The sequence below is a fragment of the Sus scrofa genome, chromosome 1, assembly GCF_000003025.6.
Source record: "Sus scrofa isolate TJ Tabasco breed Duroc chromosome 1, Sscrofa11.1, whole genome shotgun sequence".
In the NCBI taxonomy this organism is placed as follows: Eukaryota; Metazoa; Chordata; class Mammalia; order Artiodactyla; family Suidae; genus Sus; species Sus scrofa.
In genome coordinates, this window is record NC_010443.5 from 209,279,339 (window position 1) to 209,306,281 (window position 26,943).

Below are 26,943 nucleotides of genomic sequence, written 5' to 3' on the forward strand. Positions count from 1 at the left end.
ACCAAAATATAAATGCAGTTATTCAACAGTCCTTCCCAGGTGGCAGTTTTTTTTTTTTTTTTTCCCCTTTCCCATGCAAGGTTGCGAATGGCTAATAATCCTAAATATTCTGAATTGGGCAAAGAAGACTCCCTGTAGAAATAAAGCCCTAATCACAATAGCTAAAATTATATCGTGGCAGGTCACATTTGTTCTTCTTTTGAGTTAAGCAGTGACATGTCTTGGCTCTGTCTTGAGTGTTCGTTGCTGATAAATAGGATCGTAAGTCAGTTGCTCTGGAGGCCTGATGGCAGCCCAAGTCTCTCTGGTTATTTCTCCTTCAGAGATCTTGTTCCTTCTGGGATGTAACCAACAGTACCTTTTACATTGATAGCTGTGGTGGGTTTACTTTGCTTGTTATATTTGGGACTTGGCAGGGGAGTCCAGCAGGGCATAATAGGTAATTGAGATTCCTATCTCTTGTCTCCTAGATTTTGTTCCATTTGCTGGTGGCTGGCTTCTACTGATAGCAGCTAAATGAAGAATCATAGCAGATTAATTTCTACCTAGTTGTAACATTTCTTACATTTAACATTTAATAGAATTATATAAAACTTGAGCCATAGAACTTTCTGTAATGCCTTAGTTACAGGATAGATACTCTAGATACCTAAGCATGTCAGAAGGATTTCATCTGCTACTGTAGTGTTTCTGGAAGTGTGTTACTTAGAATACTAGATCTGTGTAGGATGCTAATAGGAGTTCTAAATGGATTCCAAGTTTAAAAGTTTGGAATGTGATAAATTTATGGAGACAGGTGTTTCTGTTTTCACTGCTCGGTGGCTTTCATACTCAAATGCGCATTGTGGATCTCTAAGAAGTTACAGGATGCAGCATTTTTCACGTCATTGGCCGTAGAACCCATTTTTTATTAACTCATAAGACGGAGAGTCCGTAAGATAAACCCTGTGCTAGTATATGCATTTACTGAACTCTCTCAAACATTAGTTATTTTCTGTATTCTGTACTCTATGCATAGATACCGTGATATAATCATTTTCCTTAAGGAGCATAAGTTTAAAGGAATAGACTAACTGACTTATAAAATCCTCATTGCATTTAAATATCATACATGCTATGATAGAAAGTCATACAGAGAATACTGAAGGCTTCATTGTGAAAATAGCTGACCCTGTTCCCTGAGTGTGGAGGAGTTTAGGAAGATTTCAAAGAGGAGAAGATGTTTGCTTTAGTCCATGTAAAAGGAGTAGATTTTTACCACGTGGTTGAAGCATTGGGAAGGATGGAAGCTGCTAGAGCCAAGGCAGAAAATTGTGAAACATCACTGAAGTTTGTTCAGTGTGGATGAAGTGTGGTGGGGTGGCAGACAGAATAAGAGTTGAAGATGAGGGAATGGCAGGTGGGAGACAACTGCTAGGCAGGTTCATGTGCAAGACATGGGACTTGCATCATAACATGCCCCTGCTGTAACTCCAGTGGTCACTGGGGGCTAAGGGCAGGGGGTGACGTGATCAGATATGTGTTTTAAGATCATTCTGGCACAGGTGGATTGAAAGCAATTGGGAGGCTGTTGTAAGAACCGTGGTTTGAGGAGTTCCTGTCGTGGCGCAGTGGTTAACGAATCCGACTAGGAACCATGAGGTTGCGGGTTCGGTCCCTGCCCTTGCTCAGTGGGTTAATGACCCGGCGTTGCCGTGAGCTGTGGTGTAGGTTGCAGACGTGGCTTGGATCCCGTGTTGCTGTGGCTCTGGCGAAGGCCGGTGGCTACAGCTCCGATTCGACCCCTAGCCTGGGAACCTCCATATGCCGCAGGAGCGGCCCAAGAAATAGCAAAAAGACAAAAAAAAAAAAAAAAAAAAAAAAAAGAACCGTGGTTTGAGCACATCTGATTTTACATCTGCCCTTTTGGATTGCTCACCTATTTTTAGTTTGTGGAGAGAATGTTGAATTTTGTGAAAGCCTTGCCTTCATCTATTGAGACAATCATGGATGTTTTGTTTATTCTGTTATGATGTCAGGATATTTCATGTTTTAACTCTAGTAAGATAGTCAACATGAAATTGATCATTTAAACCACTTTTAAGTGTATATTTCTGTGGCATTAAGTACGTCATATTGTTGTACAACCATCATCACCACCCATGTCCAGGATTTTTCATCTTGCCTGACTGAAACTCTGCACTCATTGATCCTCCTGCCCTCCCTCGCTCCTGGCATCCTCACCATTCTACTCTGTCTCTGTAAATCTTGACGAATCTAGGTACCTCATGTCAATGGAATAATACAATATCTGCCCTTTTATGACTGGCTTACTTCATAATGTCTTCAAGGTTCATCTGTGTTGTAACATGTCTCAGAATTTCCTTCCTAAGGCTGAATAATATTTCATTTTGTGTGTGTGTGTGTGTGGGTAAACTTTTGTTTATCTACTCATCTGTTGTTGGAGATTTTGGGTTGCTTCCACATTAGCTTTTGATTTTTGATTTTTAAAAAAATGTACTAAAATGATTAAGCTCTTGGGGGAAAACAGTAAAAGGTGAAGTATCCTTGCTTTTATGTCAGGAAATTCATTTATACATTAGTAGTTTGATTTTTAAATTAAAGTATAAAATAGCTGATTCATTTGCTTTATGAGAGTAAACCATTTACACTTATAGTGTGAAATTATAGCACCATTAGTTTATTAACCAAATTGTAATATAAAAGTATTAACATATATATGTGCATGTGTTATATATATATAAATATAAAAATGTATGTTTTAATTAAATGTATATGTTTAGTCTACCTGCATATATATAAACATCAATGCATATATATATAAACATTTATACATATATATGTATGTATATTTTACTTTTCTGCTTTATTTCCATTATTTGAATAATGTACATACCCAAAATATCTATGGGGCTTTGTCTCCCTTGCTGTTGAATTTCCTAGCACTCAGTGAGATTCCTGTAGCATTTTGAAGTTAAAATTCAATATGCCAAAACAAGAACACTTCTCTGTTACCTCATTTGACTGGAGATTTTGATATTCAAATTTCTGCCACACTCAGAATAACTAAATGTAAAGGGATATTGAAAAATGCCTATTGTAAAAACCTGTGTAGAACATTAAAACCATTTAATTAAAGCAGTCATTTGAGCTTTTGATGTAGGAAGATGTTGCCTTTACAATGTGAGGTAACAAAAAGGGTGATTTTTAGAAAATCTAAACAGAGACTGGCTTTGTGGTGGTAGGAGAGTATGTCATGAAAGGGTCTATCACTGAACACATTTTCTTAGATTCAGTCTCTTCTTAGTCTGTGTAAGGTTGTTTGTAGTTTTCATTTTCTGGGTAATTTGTTTCTTTCCAGTTATAATAAGAAATTATTAAAAAATGACAGGTTTCTGTAAAAGCTGTCATCATCCATTTGCTTTGATTTTTTAAATTGAACAACTGAATAACTTTTTTAACTGCGTTAAATTTAATATACACACATATGTACACATGCATATAGTGACATTTAAAAAATTTAATCTTCATGATTTTTGGTAGTTTTGAAGTCCACTGGCTAATTATGTTGTATTATGTATTAGAGGTAAAAAGCAAAGGTAAAAATGTGAGAAGCACATGAAGGCATTATCTTCTCTTCATAGATGAGATGCAGAAACATAGACAGGCTCAGGAATTTCTCTGAAAGTACTCAGCCCGTAAGAGGTGGAACCAGGACCCTAACCTGAGTATGGCTCCAATTTTCATATACCACACAAGGCACTCCAGTCTTTAAGTCACCCAAGGCTGCATTAAGGTTGTTGTAATAACAAGCTTCATTTTGAAGCTGAATTAAGATTTTCATTTAGGTTTTAGAAAGCAGCATAGCTTTAGATGGGGGTAGATATGCCTTTTGAATATTCTTTGAGGTTTTTTTTTGTACTTTATTGAGCACTTTGAAAGGTACTCTACATGTGCTTTTTTGTATAATTCTTTATTATTTTTTTGGATCTCTCTTTTTTTGTTTTTTGTCTTTTTGGGGCTAGATGCACAGCATATGGAGGTCCTCAGGCTAGGGGTTGAATCAGAGCTACGCTTGCCAGCCTACACCACAGCAACATGGGATCTGAGCCGTGTCTGCACCCTAACCACAGCTCATGGCAACGCCGGCTCCTTAACCTACTGAGCAAGGCCAAGGATTGAACCCGTGTTCTCATGGATACTAGTCATTAAACACTGAGCCACGATGGGAATGCCACATAATTCTTTAAATAACCTTAAAAGTAGATATCATCCCCATTTTATAGATGAGTAAAATGAAGCCCAATGTGAGCATCAGTTAGTCCCCCAAAGCTGCTCTGATTAGAAGTGGCAGAACTCAAATTTGGACCTGGTTCTTTCATTCTGCTATACATGCTTTGGGCTGTCTTGCTAACTTTTTCAGGAAATAATCCCACAGGTTACAACCAAAATCTAATCAGTAGATACTACCTTGAAGTTGTTGAACCCTGAAAATTATCCATTGGTCAAAGGAAAGTATAAGCTGAGCTAACTGATATCAACCTCTTTATATGGTTATTGTGAACTGACAGCTTTAATAACTGATAGTCATGAGTTAAATACGTCGTTCAGGATGTATCTAGAGGGAGTGTCCACCGTAGCTTCTGAAGACTTGCTTGATTGCAGAATGCCTGGTGCTAAGGAGATCAGGATGGTGATTTAGACCTCCAGGTGGGTCATGGAGTTAAATTACATTTTGATTTTACAGTAGTACAGGTTTCTGGTGGATCTTGGTGGGAATAGTGGCAGCATCACAGCAAACAAGTACCTGTTGAAACATTTCAGAGCTAGTCCCTCTGCTCATAAGAAACCCACCTTGCATCAAGTAGTGTCTCTACTTGTTTATTGGTTTATGGTAAGCAGAGCTATTTCCTCAATAACAATACACTTAAAAATCATTAGTATGAGTCATGACAGAGTACATTTGATTAATGGTTCTTTTCTATCAGAAAATGATAAATAGGAGCCTGGATGGCCCATATCCAGGCATGAAATATCAGCCTAGAAATATATTGTCATCAGGATCATTCTTTTTTTTTTTTTTTGTCTTTTTTTTTGCTATTTCTTTGGGCCGCTCCCGCGGCATATAGAGGTTCCCAGGCTAGGAGTTGAATCAGAGCTGTAGCCACTGGCCTACACCAGAGCCACAGAAACGCAGGATCTGAGCTGCGTCTGCAACCTACACTACAGCTCACGGCAACGCCAGGTCATTAACCCACTGAGGAAGGGCAGGGACTGAACCCGCAACCTCATGGTTCCTAGTCGGATTCGTTAACCACTGCGCCACGACGGGAACTCCAGGATCATTCTTAAAAAATATTTGAAATATCATGTCTAATTTGGTGTAATTAGAATTAATAGAATTTCTTTCTCTTAAAGATATAAAAACCTAAAAAGTGATTGGTGGTTTCTCTCCAAAGTGTTCTTAAATAGCCTTATAGATTTATATGTTTCCTTATATTGTTTAATTATATAATATTGTTTTGGAAGGATATTTGAGTACTTGTTTTAAGTGAATTTGTTATTTATGCAGAGTTTTAAAAATTATTTCAATATTTTTTATATATTTCTAGTCCTTCAGTAGGAAGGTCTAGATGATGGTAGTATAAGAAGGAGACATTCAGATGGGGTACTTGTTGAGAATATTTTTCTGAGAAAGTGACATTGAAGAACAGGAAGTTGTCAGCTGTGCAAGAGCTGCAGAAAGGGGGTGCCAGGCAGAGACTGAAATGAGAGACAAGGTGTATTTCTGAAAGAAGGCCATGTTGCTGAAACATGGGGGGCGGGGCAAGAAGGGCAAGGCACAGGAGAAGGGTGCACGTCTGGAGAGCTAGGCCATGAGCTCCATATTAATAGTGCTGTGTAGGTATGTCGTGTATTTGCACAATAGGAAACTATTAAAGGTCTGTTAGCAAAGGGAGCGATGTGATGTGATTGGTCTTTTTGAGTGGTGGCCCTGTCTGCTACGAGAAGAATGCACTGGAGGGGACAACTTTGGAAACCAGGAAACCAGTTGGGAGGTCGTTTCAAAAAGTGAGGCAGGAGAAGTGCTGTCTTAGTCTAGTTTTAGCATGGAAGGTGAATGAAGTCAAGATAAGTTTTGGAGTTAGAAATGGCAATACTTGATGATGGATTAAATATAGGGAGTGAGAGAAAGATGGAAATCCAGAATGAATGACTCCCTCATTTCTGCTTTGAGTAATGGAGAGTAGTGTGGTGGTACCATTACCCAAAAGTGTGAGGCCAATGGAGAAATAAAGGGAGATGGAAACTAGGAAATTCAAATTTACACTTAGTAGGGTTGTATTTTCTTTAAATCATCCAGGGATTAAGTCAAGAGGCAATTGAATAGCCATATCTGGAGCTCATGGAAGTTCAGATGTGGAAATAAAATGGTAATAGATTAAAGTTCACATCAGTTTAGTTCAACAGATTCCTGTACATTCAGGCACTGTGATAGGCCCTAGTGCAGATAAGATTTGAGTACAAACTTCTTGATGTTAGGAGTTATGTTAATGCTTTTTCATATCAAGCCCCCAGCATGGTACTTAGCACGTACTGAGCATATAATGAGTATTTACCAAATGAACAAATGATCTAAAGGTAATAGAGAGTTTCTTTGTTTATAGAACTAATCTTCCATTTGTAGTCTTGCTCTTTGTTCTTTTATATATGTAATAGATAAATTGTTATTGTAAAATTGATTTGAGACTGTCAAAACATTCTTCCTGGAGGAGCTTTTGCATATGTGGCAACACATCAAATAGCTCCATTCATTCCACAGTGTAGGCATTATTTCATCTCTAATGTATTTAGCATGGAATATCTTTAGATATAATAGCATAAACATTTATAAATTTACTTTAAAACATATTTTTTTGTTATAAACCAGTGTTTTCCTTTCCTTTTGCTTGTTTTTTTACTTGCTAAAAATTTGCTCCTTTCCTTTTATCTCTGAATCCATAGGGATTGTTAAATTCCAATTAAAATGAATTTGAAAGACATTTACTTCGTGTGTTTCTCCTTTAACCATAGGAATGACAGTAAGTGCTAATAAAGATGGCTTGGGGATGATTGTTCGAAGCATTATTCACGGGGGTGCCATTAGTCGAGATGGCCGGATTGCTGTTGGTGACTGCATCTTGTCTATTAATGAAGAATCTACTATCAGCTTAACCAATGCCCAAGCACGAGCCATGTTAAGAAGACATTCTCTCATTGGACCTGACATAAAGTAAGTATCTCTTGGACCCTAGTCTGGCTTGGGAAATTCAGAAATTTCAGTTCACTAATCAGAATTTTTTCTCGGTACATACATCTTTTTGATAGACAAAAATCATTATATATTTATTTAGTAGAAGTCACTGAAGAATTTGAATATTACCAAAAACTTATTGATTGTAGATGGTGTCTCCTAAAGACTTTAACGATACTGAAATACTGTTGACCCTTGAATAACACAGGTTTGAACTGCACAGGTCCATGTATACAGGAATTTTTTTTTCGTAAGTGTACAGTTGGTTCTCTATACTCCTGAGTTTCAAATCTTTAGATGCAGACAAGCTTGGATCATAATTTCCATCTGCAGTTGGTTGAGTCCACAGAACGAAGACCCATGGATACAGGGGGCTGACTGTATTATGCCACTTTATGTATAAGAGACTTGAGTGTGAATTTTGGTGTCTGTGGAGATACTTGGAGCTAGTTCCCTGTAGATACCTAAGGACAGCTATATTTAAAAACGATGTTGCCTTCTCTTTTTATTTTTACTTCTCCATTGATTTCTACAGAAAAATCTTAGATGTAGGAGATATGAAGTATCTTTTATAGAGTAGGATGGTCCACTCTTAGGAACTTAGAAGTTTGGATTGGCCTCATTATAGCATATTGCACACTACCTAACAATCTGTATGGGTTCACCAAGTGAGCCAGTTCTTTAAGGGCCAGGCATGGAAGAGATCGTATAGAACAATGCCAGTCTAACCCATAACTTACCCTTTATTGAACTGCTTCATGATATAGGAGAACTCAGAAGTATGTTGATATGGTCCGATGGTAAGTCATTAAGGCTGTTTGGTCAGGAAGCATTTAAATGTCTCATCATCCTATAATCTACTAAAAGTGTGTCATATGTATGGTTTGGTTTTTAAGTCACTAAATATTTCTTGAGCCAACATAAAAATCAGTTCATAATTTATTGTCATGCCTTAACAGTGTAATTTTTTTTCAGTGTAATGCTTTTTTCCCAAGCATTAATAACTGAATATTTGTATTTAACCTTTAAGGGATAAAATAGTAAAAGAAGAGCTCAGGGAAAGCTTGTTTATCTTAAATTGATGTAATGAATACAAGTATGGAGAGTTTTTGTATTAATATTATTTTACAGACAGCATTCTGTATTATTTTTTGCAAAATATATATTGGTGGATCTTAGGTAAAAATGAGCTTCCATCAGTAAAAAAAGCAGAAAAATATATGCTGTATAGAGTGGATTCTGCAGTCTTATAAAAAAGAGGTATTATTTTGGGCAGAATTTCACTAATGGGCTTTCATATTTTTGCATGCCTTTTTGACTTTTATAATAGAACAGGTCATTAGATCATGTGACATTTCCTTTATTATTAATCATGCAAGTACAAGTGAAGATGAAATGTCAGTGCCTCTATACTAAATAAAAAGAGAAACTTGAAGAGCTTTCCTCCTCGCCACTTACAGGCTAGTGATTCTTTAAAGGATGAATAATAAGAATCTCCGTGGAAACTCTTTACTGCTGGAATTTTAGCTTATGTAGTTTAGAGGTGGTATAAAATAAAGATGGCCTCTAACTTTGATTGATTGTGTGATAACGTACTTGTTAATGTTGTGAAACTGGATGCAGGTCGCTTGTCTGCATTTTGGTACTCTGAGCACTAGATTGGCCCTTGGTTTAACCTTACCTCTCAGTTTTAATGTACTGCAGCTCTTAAAGTGTGGCCAGCAAACAGATAAGACCAATGTGACATTAATTTAGCGCAAGTCATGCATCTAGTTGACTCTAGAGAAGTTGTTAGGTATATTTTCAGCTTCCAAGTCTTTTTTTCTCCTTTCCTGGTTTTGTTTGTTTGTTTGTTTGTTTTGGTGTCCTTCCCATCCTGTGATTTACTACCGCAAGTTACCCATTTGTGTATTTAGCAGCTTTATTATGACTGTGAAGGGTATCTAAAGAGCTAGAGAGCTAGTTTCATAAATAATTGCTTTAGGATGCCAGGAAGCAAAATGTAGTATAAGTATCTTAAGTTAAAAAGAGAAAGTAAGAAAAATTCCCAGCCTTCTCTCTTCTGGAAGTCACTCAGTCTTTCACATGCTCTCATGCGCGCGCGCGCGCGCGCGCGCACACGCACACACACACACACACACACACACACACACACACTCCCGCTGCACGAATCACATCAGTTTCTTTTCTCAAGTATCATACTAAAGCTGTGATTTGAAAGGCTATAGTTTTGACCCATTGGGTAAATGATAAAAAGAAATGAATCACAGAATACTTTTTCAGAAAAAAAAAAAAATGTGTTCAATGATAAAACAAATAGCCATATAGATTGACCAGCATGTTCCATGCATTTTGCATGAAGTGTTTTTGGTCCTGTCTCCTCCCTATCACTTGCTTTCATGAAGCAAAAGTTTTAAAATTACCTTGAAAACCATGTGATAGTTCTCTCAAAGGGAAAGTCTTGTCCTTCCGTGCTCTGAATGGAACCATGACATTTCCTCAGGCCAGTTAAAGGTTGTAGTCATTGCCTTGATCTAGGCTCCATCAGTGTCTCTTCCTTTTGATTTCTTGTCATGAAGCTAGCTTAATCTTGGGTGGTGGTGGAGGAATGTATTGCAGGGACTTTATAAAAAAAGACTCTAACTGGTTCAGTTACATAACTGATTGATTTTAGGAAAAGTACTCCTTATTGAAACAATGTATTGGCTAGCTTTATTTTGCCATTTATGAGAGATGGCTAGGAACTTTGCGAGTGTGCCTTCATGCGTGCCTGGGTAGGTAATTTGAGTTTCAAGAGTTCAGGAACAACCAGTTTAAGTTCCAGGTTTCATTATTTTCTGTGGAAAACCAGATGTGAAGCCTCACCAGAATGCATTCTGTCTCACTTCACACTCCACCTTGCCAGGAGCGCTTATATATCTATAATAATAGCCAGGGTTTTGCGCTTGGCAGCAGCTGCTTGCAACATCTGCCAGATAATTACCAAGCTGAATCAGACTTCACCTGCCTTAACCTAAAGTGTGGGATGAATTCCTGATCAAGGAATAAAAGATTGATTGCAGTTACATTTTTCTATGCTTGTTAATAATCACTGCTATAGACACCAGTAAAGAGCAGATGCTTTTCTGGGGGAGGTGTAGATAGGAGGGAGGTGGAAAGGGGAAGAAACAACCAGGAGCACCCACTTTTAACTACATATGTATGCATCTCACATTCAGCACAAGACATTGACATTTGTTAACACCATTGTAAAAAGATGCCGCGGCGTATGCTTCACATTCTAGATTTTCTGCAGCACCTGCTGACGATCGAGCCCCCTTTTATGTGTGAGTATCGGTGATTCAAAAGCTCATTATGGCTGTGTGTTACAACTTGTCTGTGAAAACCATTTTGTGCTTTGTAACATCCTGAAGCAGGGATAGATCCAGATAGATATTCAGCCTGTGTACATGTAGGCTTTTTTTTTTTTCTCCTTTACATAACAACATCCGTTCCATTGGAACCATGAGACTGTTACATTTTCACATTGCACTGGTGATTGTGAACTCATTTGAAAATCATATATTCCAACTACTAGGCTTCCCAGCTCTTTTGTCAGGGGATGATCCTGTTTGCACGTGTGGACACAACCTCTGAAGGAATAGCTGTGTCCCATTTCGGCATCACTAATGCTATTCTTTTTTCCCACTCCATGTGTAATCTAAGGTTAGTTTGCATTTCAGAATTTTTAATACAGCTCTCAAATAAGCTGTTTCAGTGTGTTTATGCAGCTCATAATGTCGTATGGTGTCATTTGCTGGTGTGTGGTGGTGATGTGTGGCTGTGTTACAGGCAAGTATTAGAATTGCTCTGCATATGCTAAGGCACTGTGGGATGTATGTTCTGGTGGCCTTCCTGTCTGTATTGGGCTCAATATTTATGAAAACTGCTTTTTTTCTCTTTCTCGCTGCTCCCTAAAATATCTGAACATATTTGTAAAGCTCTTTCTCCCTCACCCTCATAGAAAGAGAAAGCTCTTTCTACAATTTGGTAAAATTGTAGACAATTTTGAACCGATAGGGAGGGAAATTCATTTTCAACAGTGTTTGGGTTAGAAACACCTTTTCCTTCTCAAGCCAATTTTAAAAATTAAATACTTTGAATTTATTATTATTATTTTCCTTTTGTATTCTAGCTTTCTCTCCTTACCTCTTCCTGACTTTTTTTTTCTTTAAGTTTTATTTGTATGAGCTTTTCCTTTATTGAACCTTCAGAAATAATACCAGTTTTCTTGAATAAGCTTTTCTGGGTTTATGTTTTATGTTTATTTTTTTGTATATAAAAGACAGTCTTCTTTCCCAATGTAATAATGTATTATACCTTTTTTGGCTCATTCCTTCGAAGGGATAAATGCCAGATTTCTATTTAATATACTTTTGTGACACTATAGAGTATGTATTTTTATAGATGAATAAATTAAATAGGGCCAGAATTAGAATGCAACTCTCACACCCAGCCTAATCCTATAGCCACTGAATGGTGCTTTGTGCTTCAGTTTGATCCCTGAAGTAAGAGTGTCATGAAGTATCAGAAGGCTCTTTGGCCTCTGGCAGAGTGATGGGGTGTGGCCAGGCTGGCTGATGCTCTGTTAGAGCACCGCCTTACATTCGTTATATTATGCTTCTCAGCTTACCATAAACTCATAAAAAGTGACATCCTTTTTGTGATTGAGGATATGGAGTTTCATTGGTGGTGATTTGGCCTTTTGTTATGTTCCTGAGAGGCAACAAAACTGTGTCCTCTGACTCCGAACCTCCAAAGAGTGAATGCTTTTTGTTGGGATTACCAATGTGCCTGAAATTATATATTCTCCTCACTCAATAAATTATGCCATTGGTGTAAATCTTACTTTAATATAAAATAAAGGCAATCCTTTATCCTTACCCTCAAGCACTAAGGTTTTAATACATGGTGTCTTCATGGGTAAGTTTATGTTTAGCTGGTTTGAGAGTCTTCATGATTTTTGTATTGTGCGTTTTTGATACATAATTTTGTTCCATTGCACAAATATGCTGAACCAACTTTAAATGCAGTATTTCTTTTGCCTTACTATTCATTAATTTGAGGATCTTAGAGCATCCTTCTTAAGTAGGTATGTCAATTCTATAGCCCTATAGGATAGCAGAAAATTTGAATTTTGAAATGTCAGTTTCTAAGCATTGTGGCTATAGCCAGCATCTTGCTTAGCGCCTTCTCTGTTATATGTGTTCAGCCAGTACTTTTTGAATTAGTAAGTGACCATTCAAGTGTAAACAGTAGGCTTTTCTCTGAAACCAAAATGAACTTCCAAGAACTTGCTACAAGTTAGTAAGAGAGTCTTTACATAAACTTATAATGATTTAACTTTAGACTTGAAGAGTTCATAACTTAATAAAGCTAGGATATACTTACTAATAATACTTGTTAATATCCCTAATTACTTATTATGGGAGAATGTAAGGTAGTTTGGGAAACCCAGTGTTTTAGTAGAGTTTATCTAATTTGTTTCTGCTGAGAAACCCAAAAGTCTTTGGATAAAATAAATGTTACTACTGACAATTATTTTTCTACGGATTTAAAGATTTTTCTAATTTCAAAAAATTGCTGTTAGTTCTCTCATTTGGAAAGATAAAATGCTGTTTTCCTTCCCCATATGAATATTGGTAAACACCTAGTTTTAAGTAGCATTTAAAATATCAGTTTCTGTTGTTATTCCTCCCTATAGGATACTTTTTCTTTCTGAAGTTTGCACTCTCTACTAAGTGAGCTGGTTTAAATAGGTTGTGTGAAAAGGAGAGATGAAAGGACAATATAATTTTATTTCATATTTGGAAAATTTTCTTAACAGTCAAAACTTTGTTTCTCTTTGCTTTCATGGATTATGTCTTGTTCCAGAATTACTTATGTGCCTGCAGAACATTTGGAAGAGTTCAAAATAAACTTGGGACAACAATCTGGAGGAATAATGGCATTGGATAATTTTTCTTCATACACTGGAAGGTAAGTAAAACAGTAAATCTGCTATAGTGGATAAATGATACAGCAAGTCATAAAGAACAGTTTTGAATCCAGAGTCAGGAGGACTGGAAGTGAAAAAGACTGAATTCATTTCCTCTCAAGATTTTAAGAAATATTCACCCCTTTCACCCATATTGCTTAAGAAGTGATCATATAGTGTGGAAAATTTGGAACAAATGAGAAAATTCAAATCAATAAATTAAACCACCTTTAGTTGTACCACTGAATATAGCACTTTCAATATACCGAGTTTTGGGAATTCACTGCAGATAAGAATATGATTTCATTAACTACCTGAAATCTATAATTTATATGGTATTGTTAGCACTTTTCCTCTTTCATAAATATTTTCAAACATTTTTAGAAATTTTATTTATTTCTTTATTGACATACCTCCTCCAGATTCAGAAACATTTTTAATGTTTACTTTTTACTCTTTTGGAGAACGTTGAACTGAATGTCTTTGTATATGCATGTTAGGAAATAGAGTGTATAGCTTTTTAGAACTTCTTGATAAACACAGTATATTAAGAACCTTTAAATAAGATAGGAGAAGTTTTTCCCCTCCTTAGGAATGGCAGAAAGTAGGTTTTGATGCTGTTGCTGAGTTCAGCAATGGGAGAGAAATAATTTCAAGTTTCTTTTTAGTGAATAATGAATCATTGTATACTTTCAATTGTGGGCCTGTGTCCCGTTTCCTCCCCCCCCCCCGCCCCCCGCCTGCCTTGAATTAGCAGCTGAGTAACAGATTTCCTTTAAGCATGCTGTAGAGGAGAAATGTCTTTGCAAACATTTGAGGTCTTCTCACAAAACTTCTACCATTCCTTAGAGGGTGTCAAAACATCCCAGAATGCTCTGGTGTCCAGTGACTCTGCAGGCTTCATGACATCATATTATTATTTCTTTTACAATTGCACAGTAATACAGAAAGTGTTAAAGAAGGAAAAGGTGTGTTACACATTTAACAAAGGGAAGGAATGTCATAGCCCTGGGGGCCTCTTGAATTTTATGGGAAAAGGAGTATTCATTCCACCCTGCGCAAAGCTCAGCCATGCTCCTCTCTAGAATTTCCGTCGCAGGGTTAATGCCATAGATTTGTTAAAGTGGCCCTGATACTTCCTGTTAAAATGGAAAAAGTAGTAATTCCAGCATCTCTCTGAAGTAGCATTTCAAATGGCTTAATTAAAAAATATGCCAAAGTAACATGATTTTTATTAAGTTCTGAGGCTTTAAAAGCACTCAAAATTTTAATGCTAGAGTGAGAATCCCTTTGATCACTGTGCTTCCCTCCCAGCACAGAAAGGAAAATGGTCTAAATTGTCCAGGGCTGTGACTGGCTGATTCCCTGCAGAAAAATTATATTTGCTATTAATATAAGTTCTCAAAACAGTCTGAGTTCTACACAGGAGGAATCTGCACCAGAGAGGTTAAGTTACTTGCCCAAGCTTCATGGATGTTAAATGGCAGAGCCAAGGTTAAAATGCAAGTGTTCAGTCTCCATATTCTTAACCATTGGGATCCAAAGAAAGAATTGCACAAACCCAGTATAAAAATATGGGACAGCATAGCATGGAAGTTAAAAACTCAGGTTTTGTAGTAAGATGGCCTCAGTTCAGGTCTTGACTCTGCACCTTTACTATGTGACCTTGTGCCAGCTTCTGGCATCTTAATGCAGATATAGAGTGAATTAGTTATTATAAGTGACAGACATTTCATTGATAGTCAACAATCAGACACAGGTGCAATGAAGACTAATTCATTCTTGGCTGACCGAGTGCAGGAGGAACAGAACCGGTCCATTCTACTCTTTGGAGTACTCAACATGAATCCCACAAACCCCACTCTAAGACAGATAGAGATAATCAGCACATTTATAAGAGCATATCTGTGTTAGTGAAATGATTCGAGATTGGAGAATCATTTAAAGAGAACAGGGCTTTGTATCTGAAGACTTTGGCTATTCATCCTTTCCCAACTCAAAATGAAGCAACATGTGATGCAGTGTGTGTGTGTTTCTGTCTGAGTAGCTTCCCCAGGTTAGGCTTTAGGGGAAAGAACTGAATATTTTAGGGACTCTTCTAAGTTCTCCTTCTCATCCATATTCTATGCCTGCTTTTTCTGTCCTCTTCTCTCCAGTGGTGTTTCCGAGGGTTAGGCCTTTGTTTCCCCTCTCTGCCTTGAGTCTTCCGGATCGAGCTTCACTCAGGCTGTTTAGTTCTCAGTCAGCTTCTTAATATTGTTTTAAAAAGCTTCTTTTGGATCCCGGCAGTCTTGTCTCACTGTCAGGACTAGGCTGTGGGAATCTCAGCCTCATTCAGAGCCTCCTTCCTCTGTTTACACAGGAGGGGAATTCAGTCACACAACTGATGGGCAGGAACCACAAGCAAGTGGATTTCCTTTTAACAGATGAAAGACAAAAATCTAACATTCAGTTCAAAGAAAGAGTGAGATTTCAAGGAGAGCCTGGACAGTCGTTTGGCAGAAATATTGGGAAACACGTTCAAACACAAATGGTTTATCAGATTAGATGACATCTGATCTCAAAATCTAAAGATGATATAATTTGACAGATGGAACCCACGCCACAGCAGCAGCCCAAGCCATTATAGTGAAAATGCTGGATCCGTTACCCACTGTATCGCAAGAGAACTTCAAACATATTCTTTCTTTAGATTTTTACAGTTTCTATAAAAAACAACTTTAAACATTTATTGAGATAGAATTTGTAAAACCTCTATTTGCAAAAGAATATGTGGACATATTTCTTAAGAAATCCAATTGTTACTCACAGCGTCAGGCTACACCATAATTGACTTAACTATTCTCTATTGCCCTTACAATGCCATTTATTGATGTGACATGTACTTTGGAAAACCAAACTATTTCGTGACAAGGTTATTATTTTATAGTTTTATTTATACTCACTTAACAGATTGGGTGCATTTTGTTATATGCCTGCCATTTGGCAAGATCTGAATTCCTACGGAAACTGAAAACTGTCCTTGAACATGAACTGCTTCCTGTAAGGAGAATTCTGTGTCTGGCTCCTTTAGATGGGCTAAAGCTGGACCCTAAGCATTTTCCATCTGTCTTCAAAAGTTGAAGGGAAAGCACTGGTGCATTCTGAAGAAGCAGAGATACTGTACTCCTGCCATACTTGATAAGTTCTTTCAGGCCAGGGATCAGTCAGGGCTGTGCAAGCTTATCACCCACATGGTGCTTCTACCTTCTTGCGTGTGGTAAGCATTTAAGAAATACTTGTTGCACAGTTGTTCTTTAAAAATTCTGGCATTTGTTCCCTTTTGTTCATTCCTTTCCTTTATTCATCCATGTTTCATTAGGAAAGAAACAGACTAGGCAAGATTCTTTGTGTTCAGCTCTATCATAGATGACTGATTCTAATACAGTGCTCTTATTTTGTTTAATCATGTTTCACTTTCCCTTTAATGTAAAATGTTACTTAATCAGCCAAGTATGGTGAAAATACAAAGCAATTTATTTTTAGCTGAAACAATAATAAAGTACATATAATGCAACCTTGCATGGTTTTAGTAGGACTTTGGAGTACTCACTGTGTAACTCTTTTTTAACAGAGACATTCCAGAGCTACCAGAACGAGAAGAAGGAGAGGGGGAAGAAAGTGAACTTCAAAATGCAGCATACAGCAATTGGAATCAGCCCAGGCGGTAAGGACTATTTCTGCCTCCTGCCTACTCAGTGTTTAAAGATAGGGAGGGGTGGTTTCAAGTACTGGATTACAGCTTGCTACTGTGACTCTGAGCAAGCTGTTTAATATCTCTTACCCTCCACTTCTTCATGTGCACAGTAGAGAAGATACTGTGCCTCACACAAGCTTAAAATCCTGTATTCTGGGATTGGGCACATGTGGGGATGAAATAAAATTAATTAGAGAAAAGTATGCATAATTAGAATAGGTCATTTTTTTTCTCTAGAGTTGATCTTAGATATACCACCAAATGTTAAATTCGTTCTAGCATTTGTAGAAACTAGATAAGTCAAACATATATTCAAAATGTACCTGTAAACATCTTATCATAGGCTGCAGGTATTCTAACCCATGCTCTGTCTAGAATGAATTTCATATATAATAGAAAAGACAGTTTTCATAAATATGCTCAGATAAACCACTACATATCACTAAAGTGTATTTTCATGTTCATGCCAAGTAGAATGAAATTAAGTTTAATAAGAATTCATTGAGTCCTGATTATGGACCCAGATGAGAGGCAGATTATTTCGTGAATAACAGGGAAGTGCAAGACATAAATCCTGCCTTTAAGAAAGCTCTTGTGTATTTGGAAGGCGAGATGTATAGACACACAAAATAATGAAAAATGTACCTATTTTGCATTAAGCATATAATATAATCACTGTGTGCTTTCTCTAAACAGATCTAAAGGTGACCATCACAAAGTTGTCTTTTATGTAGTAAATACTTAATATTTATCCAACAACAAATAAATAAAATTCTCAAGACAAAATTTTTCTGCTCTGGAAATGTGTAATACAGTTTGATGATTTTCTTTGCTCACAAATGAACTTGTCCCTGCAGCCATCACATTTAAACATTTTGTAGGTTGGGTCACATTTCAAAGTATAGGAAACGTTTTTTGTTGCTTTCACAAAACCAGTAAGCATTTCCAGCCATCTCAAGTGACTTTTTTATTTTAATTCTTTAAATGCTATTTAGGCTGCTTAAAGAAATCAGGATCTCTCTACATTATTACCCATGTTGAGAATATAAGTGCTGGATCTATGGCAGAAGCTGTATTATAAGATGTTAAGTTTCTTATTTATTTGAAGATAGAGTAAGTTAGATGGAATTATCTTTATTAGATTGAGTTATACCTATATATAAAACCATTAAAGGAATGAAATTTTGCTATTTGTAGCAATATGGATGAATCTCGAGAATATTATGCTAAGTGATAGAGAAAGACAAATACTGTATTATATCACTTATATGTGGGACCTGAAAATTAAACAGATGTGTATACAAAACAGAAACAGACTCACAGAGAAAACAAACTAGTGGTTATCAAAGGGGGAAGAAGGTGGGGGTTAAATTAGGGTTAAGAAAAAGAGGTACAAACGACTCCATAAAAATGGATAAGTTAACAAGGATATGTTATACAGCACAGGGAATTATGGCCATTATCTTGTAATGACTTTTAATGGAGTATGATCTGTAAAAATATTGAAAAACTATGCTGTACTTCTGACACTAATATGCAAAATCAACTATACTTCATTTTAAAAGAAACATTTTTGAAATAGTAATATCTTTTTTATTTAAAAAATTAAAAAAGCATTAGAACCTTTACACTTGGGGAAGAATTTAGTGACTTCAGTATCATAATGCATATGAAGTCCTTAGTACAGAGTGAGCACTCAGTGGTCGCCGTTAGTGGTTTATCATCATCTTCATTATCATTACACAGAATAAAGCAGATAAAAAATGTTGAGCACAGGACTCATTGTGGAATTTTCTTGAGAGGTGGAATTGGGTATAACTTCTGGACCAGAAGAATTTAACACATTCAACCTTGATTTTAACCTTCGCATCAGCCTAAGAGATTTCTGTAAAGGTAGTAACTAATTTACAGTGTGGAACTTCCATAAATCTTAAAGAAGGTACTCTGCCCTCATTAACCTATAAAAAAGCCCTAAAGAACTTTTGGGGCAAAGTTCATAGAAGTTCATGAGGAAACCTACCAAAATAAGCAGATCTTTTAGTAAATGAGGAACAAGTGTTATGAATATGCTTAAAAATATTGGGAACCTGCTATAACATTCTTACATGTAGTCAGGAAAAATTTACTTTGTGTGGAAATAGAGAAAATTTTTTTTAGCCAAGTGTAAATTTTAAGATTATAAATAACCTGTGTTACATCCTCCTTGGCTGTGGTTTTCTTTCTTTCTTTTTTTTTTTTTTTTCTGGGCTTTTAGCATGTTGCTTAGTTTTTTTATTTTTTAAAGTTTTATTGAAGTATAGTTGATTTACTAGGTTGTGATAATTTCTATTGTACAACAGCGATTCAGTTATACATATACACATATCCATTCTCTTTCATATTCTTTTCCTACATAGATTATCCCAGAATATTGGGTTGAGTTCTCTGTGCTGTACAGCATGTACATGAAGCATTGTACCGTATATACTGTATGTATCATTTGCCAGCTTTCTTACTTTTGTCTTAAGCCAATGTCTTGGAGATGTAGTTTGTTGATACTTAAATATCTAATTCATTCAGTTTACTGTTGCAGTGCATTTCAATATATGAATATACCAGTTTATTCTCACATTGATGATTGAGTAGTTAACATTTATCCATTATTAGAACAATTCTGTTCGGTAAATATATCTAATTCTTGTGCTTATGGATGAGAATTTATCTAGGTATATATCCAAAAGTAGAATTTCTGGCTCATGCATTTAACTGTATTATTTACTAGAAATTGTCAAATTACTTTTTCAGTTGGCTACACCAATTTTAACTTCTATTTCCAGTAAATGAAAGTTTCCTTTTCCCCATATTGTTGTTACCACATCGCATGATCATTTTTAAACAAGTTTTTGTCAACCTGATGGATAGAAAATGGTACGTTATCTTACAAACAATGTTTAAGCCTAACAGAATAGAGCTGCTGGGGAACGCATTTGCTCATTTGTCGTATGGGTTGAATATTACATCTTAGGTTATTTCAGTTATCATATTTTTAGTCATCACAATAATAGTAATCAGAGATTTGTTGATTGCTCCATATGCACCAAAGCTTTGTTTTGCATGTTACATGTATTCATTAATTTAATCCTCACAGCAACTCTGTGATGGAGAGACTCTATTGGCTCTATTTCCCAGCTCAGGAAAGTAAAAGAGATTGAAGAAGTTTCAGAGGGTCACACCATTGCTAAGGAGCAAAAGGGCAGCCTTGGTTCGGAGTTCAGGCAGCCTAGCCTCAGAGTTCTGTTTTGCCTTTGCTTTTCTGAATTTCACTCTTTAAACCTGTGTTCTCAAGAAAGGCTGCTATTTTTTTTTCTGCAAAACCAGCTTTGCACAAATTCTATAAAATTTTTCTTTCCTAGGTCTCTCTTTTTCTTTACATGGAATGTTTTTCGTGTTCTGGTCTGTGAATACTGAGTCTGATTCCTCAGCTCTGTGGTTATTTTGGCAGCTCTTGTCTTGGATTACCTTCTCTGATGTTTTAAGGAGTATATTTTGAAAACGCTTTAAGGGGTATATTTGGCTGTCTGTGCCAAATCCCAGGGAAGCATACGGTGCTAGTATCCAGAGGCTGTTTGACCTCCCTGTGCCTTTTCCTTTGTAAAATGGGGCTGACAGGAGCATCGGCCAAATAGGGATTATTTGATAATTAAATAAAAGTATATGGAACTCAGAGATAAATACTGAGCATATGAGAAGCCCTTCATAAGTGTTTGCTGCTGCTATCTTTAGTAACCAAGAAATCATAAAAACCACTTTCTTATTTATACCAACCACAAAGAATCCTAGGAGACAAGTTCTTTCATTATGTCTTTGATTTTTTTTCCTTTTGAAAAAAGAGAGAATTCCCACCTGTGTATTCTGAATTCTTAAATATTGAAGACAATGGCTGACTCTACTGACTTTAGTACTTTACCATCCATTTTACCTTAGGAACAGGAAGAAATTGGTTCTGTAATAGAATTCCTAGAATGAAAGAAAATGATGAATAGGATTTTAACTAATTTAAGCTATTCACACACATATGTTATGTTCAAGAATCATGGTGAGACTCTTTTAATGTAAACAAGTAGATCTCTAGGATGATAGAGTTCTAGTAAAGAAAAAGGGGCTGACAAAGAAAAGGTTTGTTTCATCATCTACCTTCATCTGACCAGTTGTCCACCCTCTCACTCCACCCATAGGGCTCCTTTATCACCAGTCTTTTTTACCTCTCTCACTGCATAGGAGTCCTAAATCCAACCTTTTCTTTCCTCTAGGAGCACCTTAATTGCCAAGGTTGAGGGTATGAGGGACCATGCTTTCATCCCCTTTCTGATGTCTGGCACTGGCTCCCTCCCTGCAGTGGGGAGCAGATTGCAGTCATATTTACCTGTCTCAGAACTCTTTGCTCTCCTTCTCTGTTTGCTTCCCCTAGTTGAGCTGCTCCCTCTTCTTTGCCAGACACCTCGCTGCATATCACCTTACTCTTCTATTACAGCCTTTTCATGAGACATGTACTTTGAATTCATCCTTAGCTCTGACAGCTATGCATAATTGTTGGATATAAGCTCAAGCGTTTCTTACGTGGGTAGAGTAACTGGTCAAGGAAGGGGCAGTAGCAAGTGCCAAGTCCCCAAGGCAGGAGAGCATGTCTGATGAACTTAAGGAACAGCAGAAGGATGAGTGGTAGCTGGAGTGGAGAGCTGTGGGAAATGCGTTTAGGAGGTGGTGGTGGGATCACATCACCGAGGGTCTTATTAGCAATTTCTCCACATGCCCTGTTAGTTAGTTACTAGGTCTCCTTGACCAGACAGACTTCTGCAGAGGAAAGCTTCTGACCTGCCGCATGCAGAAATGCACAAACTTGATTGGGTTGCTAAGCTTAGAAGCTGCCATCTGTCTGAGGGTAGCTGAATTTTTCAATGTCTACAATAATAGAGCTTCTGGAAAATGGTCCTTTTACATTCATCTGTGCCCCAGCCTGGAGCATAAATCCAGTATTTATTTGTAACAGATCAAGTAGCTTGATCTCTTAGCTTCAGAAACACATTAGTATTTATCAGACCCTATAAAGCACATAATTATAAAAATACTTGAAATAATCATGTCTTACTACTTGTGAAACCTTAACTGAGCAAATAATATTTGCAAAAATTAACATATATAATTATATTTTATTTCTTTGAATTAAAAAATATATTTATTATTTTTGAACTATTTGAACCATATTTAAATGTACAGGTCAGTGGCATTAAGTATGTTCACATTGTTGTGTAACCATCACCACCATCCATCTGGGATTTTTTTTCATCTTGCGAAACTGAAACACTGTACCCATCAAATAATAACTCCTCATTCCCTTCTGCCTTCATCTTCTAGCAACTACCATTCTACTTTGTGTTTCTATGGGTTTGACTACTCTAGGTACATCATATAAGTGGAATCATAGAGGATTTTCCCTTTATTTCACTTAGCTGCCTAATCTCATTTAGCATAATGTTCTCACAGTTGATCTGTGTCCTAGCACATGTCAGAATTTCCTTTCTTTTTGAAGGCTGAATAATATTCCATTGTATTTATATACCGTTTTATTAACTCATTTGTACATGGACACTTGGTTTGCTTCTACTTTTTGGCTGTTGTGAATAACATTTTTATGAATATGGTTGTACACAATGTCTTTAAGACCTTGCTTTGAATTCTTTTGGGTGTATTAGGAATGGAATTGCCAGATCATATGGTAATTCTATTTTTAATTTTTTTAGAAACTTCCATACTTTTTTCCATAACAGTTGCAGCATTTCACATTGCTACCTACAGTGCACAAGTCTAGTTTCTCCATAGCCTCTACAGTTTCTTCTTGCCAGCATTTACTTTCTGTTTTTTAATATTAGCCATCCTACTGCATGTGAGGTGGTATTTCTTAGTAGTTTTGATTTCCCTAAGGATCTGTGATGTTGAGCATCTTGTCAGGTGCACTTATTCACTGTTTGTATGTAGTCTCAAGAGAAATGTCTATTCAAGTCCTTTGCCCGTGTTTTGATTGGGTCGTTTCTTTTGTTGGTGGTGAGTTTTAAAGGTTCTCCATGTATTCTGGATATTAATCCCTTACCAGATATGTGATTTGCAAACTTTTTTTCACTCTGTGGGTTGCCATTTTACTCTCTTAATGGTACCTTTTGATGAACAAAAGCCTTTAATTTTGTCGACGTCCAGTTTGTCGATTTTTCCTTGTGTTGCATTGCCGTTGGTGTCATAATTCAAGAAATCATTGCCAAAACCAATGTTATGAGGCTTTTTCTCTGTATTTTCTTATGAAAGTTTAAAATGTTATTTCTTTTTATAGGGTTGAACTTTGGCGAGAACCAAGCAAGTCCCTGGGCATCAGCATTGTTGGTGGACGAGGGATGGGGAGTCGTCTAAGCAATGGTGAAGTGATGAGGGGCATTTTCATCAAACATGTTCTTGAAGATAGTCCAGCTGGCAAAAACGGAACCTTGAAACCTGGAGATAGAATAGTAGAGGTACCCTCCAGTGAGCTTTCTGTGCTAAAATTATCTACCTGGCCCATCCTCTCTACCATAGGAATCATCATCTTCACACTGACCCAACATTAGAGTAAAATACATTTGTCCTTAAAGCATTTCTTCCTTACTTGATTGCTTTCATCCATATCCATAATTCTTCTCTTTAGTATATGGTGACAAATTATATATCAGTGTACAGACCGATGTTTGGAGGTATAATCAACCCTTTAAAAAAAAAATTGGCCCTGAGATAAAATAATTTAAGTTTTAATTATTTTAAAAGAACAAAGCAAACTTTCTTGGGGAATTACTTGTTTATATATATATATATATACACACACACACATATATATAATATAAAATGACATACACATTTATATATTATGACATACTCAAATATAAATAAATATACACAAAATGTGTATGTCATAATTAAAGCCTCAAATGAGATTTTTAAGAAATGGTTAAATGTTTTTAGCGACATATTTTTCCCCAAGTGGGTCTTTTGGATAAAATTATTTTATGCTAAGATTCTTATTGCCTTTTATATGACTGTCCCCCACTCCCCATCCCTGCCAGTCTAGGCTTGGCTTCTCCTCCATCTCAGTGCTGTACCCATCACCCATTCATCACTGAGGGTTGTGTGTTCGCACACGCATATGTATGTATGCACGTGGGTGTACACGTGTGTGAGTACTGTATGTGTGAGAGAAGCATTTGAGCAAAATGTACCTAATCCCTTAATTCAAAGCTAAGTTTAATATTTTAAAGAGACTCTTCTCTCATGAGTCCCTCGTTTACTCAACAAATATTTCTGGAGCAGCTGTTGTGTTCCAGGTGCTTTAACAGGCTCTGGGCATGCCACAGTAGATAAAACACTGTGCCTGCTTGTCAAGCGGGACATACTTGACGAGTAATCAAGTCCCTTCCGAGCAGTGTGATGAATTATTTGATCGGCATAATCATAGTTTTAGTTAAGAGGGTAGAGGAAGGGGATCTGACCCAGATTTGCTGACTTGTCAGGATTGAGACAATAGACTAAAAGAGACAGCTTCCATCTAGAAACAGATCACTTTGTTTCTATAACAACCATTATTTTTGCTTGATACAGGTGATTGTCTTTGATTTTCTAAATCCATATAACTTAATCACTCAAGTGACTTAATTTTGTAGAAGAAGGTTAAATGTATCAGCCACAACTTTAAAATGAACATTTTGGGCATTGAAGCATTTATTCCTTTATTGATTATCTCTGAGAAGTGAAGAAAGAAGAAGCTTGAGACTTGAGAGAAAGCAAGGGCCGTGTTGGGTGGGTCCCCCCCCCCCTTCTGGCCATTTATAAAAATGATGGGCTTTTAAATATCTTCCTTCTTCTTTACCTTTCCTTAGATATCTTAGTCCTCTTTCACAGAATTCTTTTAGTGAAAGTGCTACATAAAATTTCTAATTTAAAGTTATCACAAGGCATTTTATTTTATGAATCCTTCACTATTAAATACTTTGACCTAAATAGGAAAAGCAAGAAATGTTTATAATTTTTTGAAGAAAGAATTAATCAGTTTGCACCAAAATGTTGTTTCAGTGTGATAAGAGAGGTAAAGCATCCCTTCCAAATGGAAAAGAAAATATTTGGGGTATGTGGTAAAATACTCTGCTGCTCAGCAGTGGTTTGTTGAGTGCTATTATGTACAGGGGCTTTTTTTCAGTAAATAGTAATAAACCTTTGGCCTCTGTAATCCTAGGGATTCTTGAACATGTTCCTTCTAAGAGTTTCTGAAAATGTGTGTAAACTGGAAGTCTACACGCCTGTGAAGTATTCTTTTCTAAGTGTAGAGTTCTTTGGACTTGAGCGAAGATATTTAATGTTCTGTTAAATTTTCCCACTAATGGAATATGTAGTAAACATAAATACTTTGATTCCGTAAAAAGTTAGAATATCATTTTTAGTATTTACTGAAAGAGATGTTATTTCATCTAAGTATCAACTTGAAGGACGTTTTCAATTAAATATAATTCTTTTAAAGGTGATAATGTTCTATGCAGAGATCTAATAATTTTCTTTTTCAGATTGTGTCCTCTGATTTTGCTGTTTTGTTGTATCTACCATTCTGTGGTAATTGGAAATGATAAAATAACAGTAGTATCCTATAGTTTTCTGGCAGGATTAGTATTTGGCCTTTCACACTACTTTCCTTCCTATTCATATAGTGCCTAAACTGAGCTGATCATCACCTAGGCCGGCCCTGCGCAATAAAAAGTTACAAAATAGCTTCCATTTTCAAGCTCTTTATATTAGAATTACTAACAAATAAGCACAATTTCTTGGGTTTCAGCTCCTGTCCTGTGTACTGCAAAGATTCTTTTGCAAGACTAACCTTATCATAACCTGATTTTTCCATACATCAGAATTTTGTTTTTAACTTCAGGCCTCCCTGTGCAGAGAGAAATACAAAAAGCATCACCCACTCACTTCCTAAACTTCTCTGTAATGAATTGGAAGAAAATTTATACAGTGACTTTCCTGATGAAGACAGAGCTGCTAGGCAGTCCCCTTATATTACTGCTTCGATGATGCCAGTTTATTAATTTAAAGGAACAACTGGGCAGTGTAAGGGAAGCAGAAGCATAGCCTTTATTTGAACTTCTGATTATTTCAGTTGGTGATTGGAGGCAGAAATCTTTGTCCAAAACAAGGGACCCCAAATCTGCTGGAGTGATGAAAAGTTCTGGAGCCTCACAAGTAGCCTCAATTATTTTTGACTCTGAGACAGCTTTTCCAGAAGTCTTACCCAGGATCCTCAAAACTCCAGATCCACAAATTGTTCTATTGTTCTATAGCTTCTTGAAATGTTAAGCTGAGGCCTTCCATTGCAGGTGGATGGAATGGACCTCAGAGATGCAAGCCATGAACAAGCTGTGGAAGCCATTCGGAAAGCAGGCAACCCTGTAGTCTTTATGGTACAGAGCATTATAAACAGACCAAGGGTAAGCAAACACAGAGGGCAAGGTAGGCCTATCCAAACAGTGTTCACCCTGGAATCCAGTGTATCCAGGGCCCACGTGTCTCTAGGACCAGAGATCCTAGAGAGTCTCAAAATCTCAGGAGACTTTTTAAAAGTTTGTTTTTCTTTTCTTTTCTTTTTTGATTGAGTTGTCCTGGAAACTCTTTCAACCGTGTTTAACAAACACTTGAAGCCTGTTGAAAACACACAGAAGTAGGAGTCCCTGGTGGCCAAAGGCGTCTTGATCGATAATTATTAGTATTCATTACCGTCATAAAACATCTAAGTTGTTGAGAGGGATGTGGTGTAGTTATTCAGGTTAACAGTTTGTGGCCTCTACTGTTAAGTCCCTTCGA

At 36.7% G+C, this 26,943-nt stretch overlaps 1 protein-coding gene across 16 annotated transcripts in view; it reads left to right on the forward strand.

Moving 5' to 3' along the window:
* Positions 1 to 26,943, forward strand: part of MPDZ (multiple PDZ domain crumbs cell polarity complex component) — a 170,357-nt gene that overhangs the window by 97,898 nt on the left and 45,516 nt on the right. For 11 of the 16 annotated variants that reach the window (XM_021063726.1, XM_021063743.1, XM_021063757.1 and 8 more), the window contains 5 exons: positions 7,075 to 7,273; positions 13,208 to 13,312; positions 16,924 to 17,016; positions 23,405 to 23,582; positions 26,460 to 26,570. In XM_021063726.1, coding sequence (XP_020919385.1) covers positions 7,075 to 7,273; positions 13,208 to 13,312; positions 16,924 to 17,016; positions 23,405 to 23,582; positions 26,460 to 26,570 — 686 coding nt within the window. The remainder of the gene's footprint in view (positions 1 to 7,074; positions 7,274 to 13,207; positions 13,313 to 16,923; positions 17,017 to 23,404; positions 23,583 to 26,459; positions 26,571 to 26,943) is intronic. The other 5 variants (XM_021063789.1, XM_021063764.1, XM_021063732.1 and 2 more) reach the window with 1 other exon arrangement.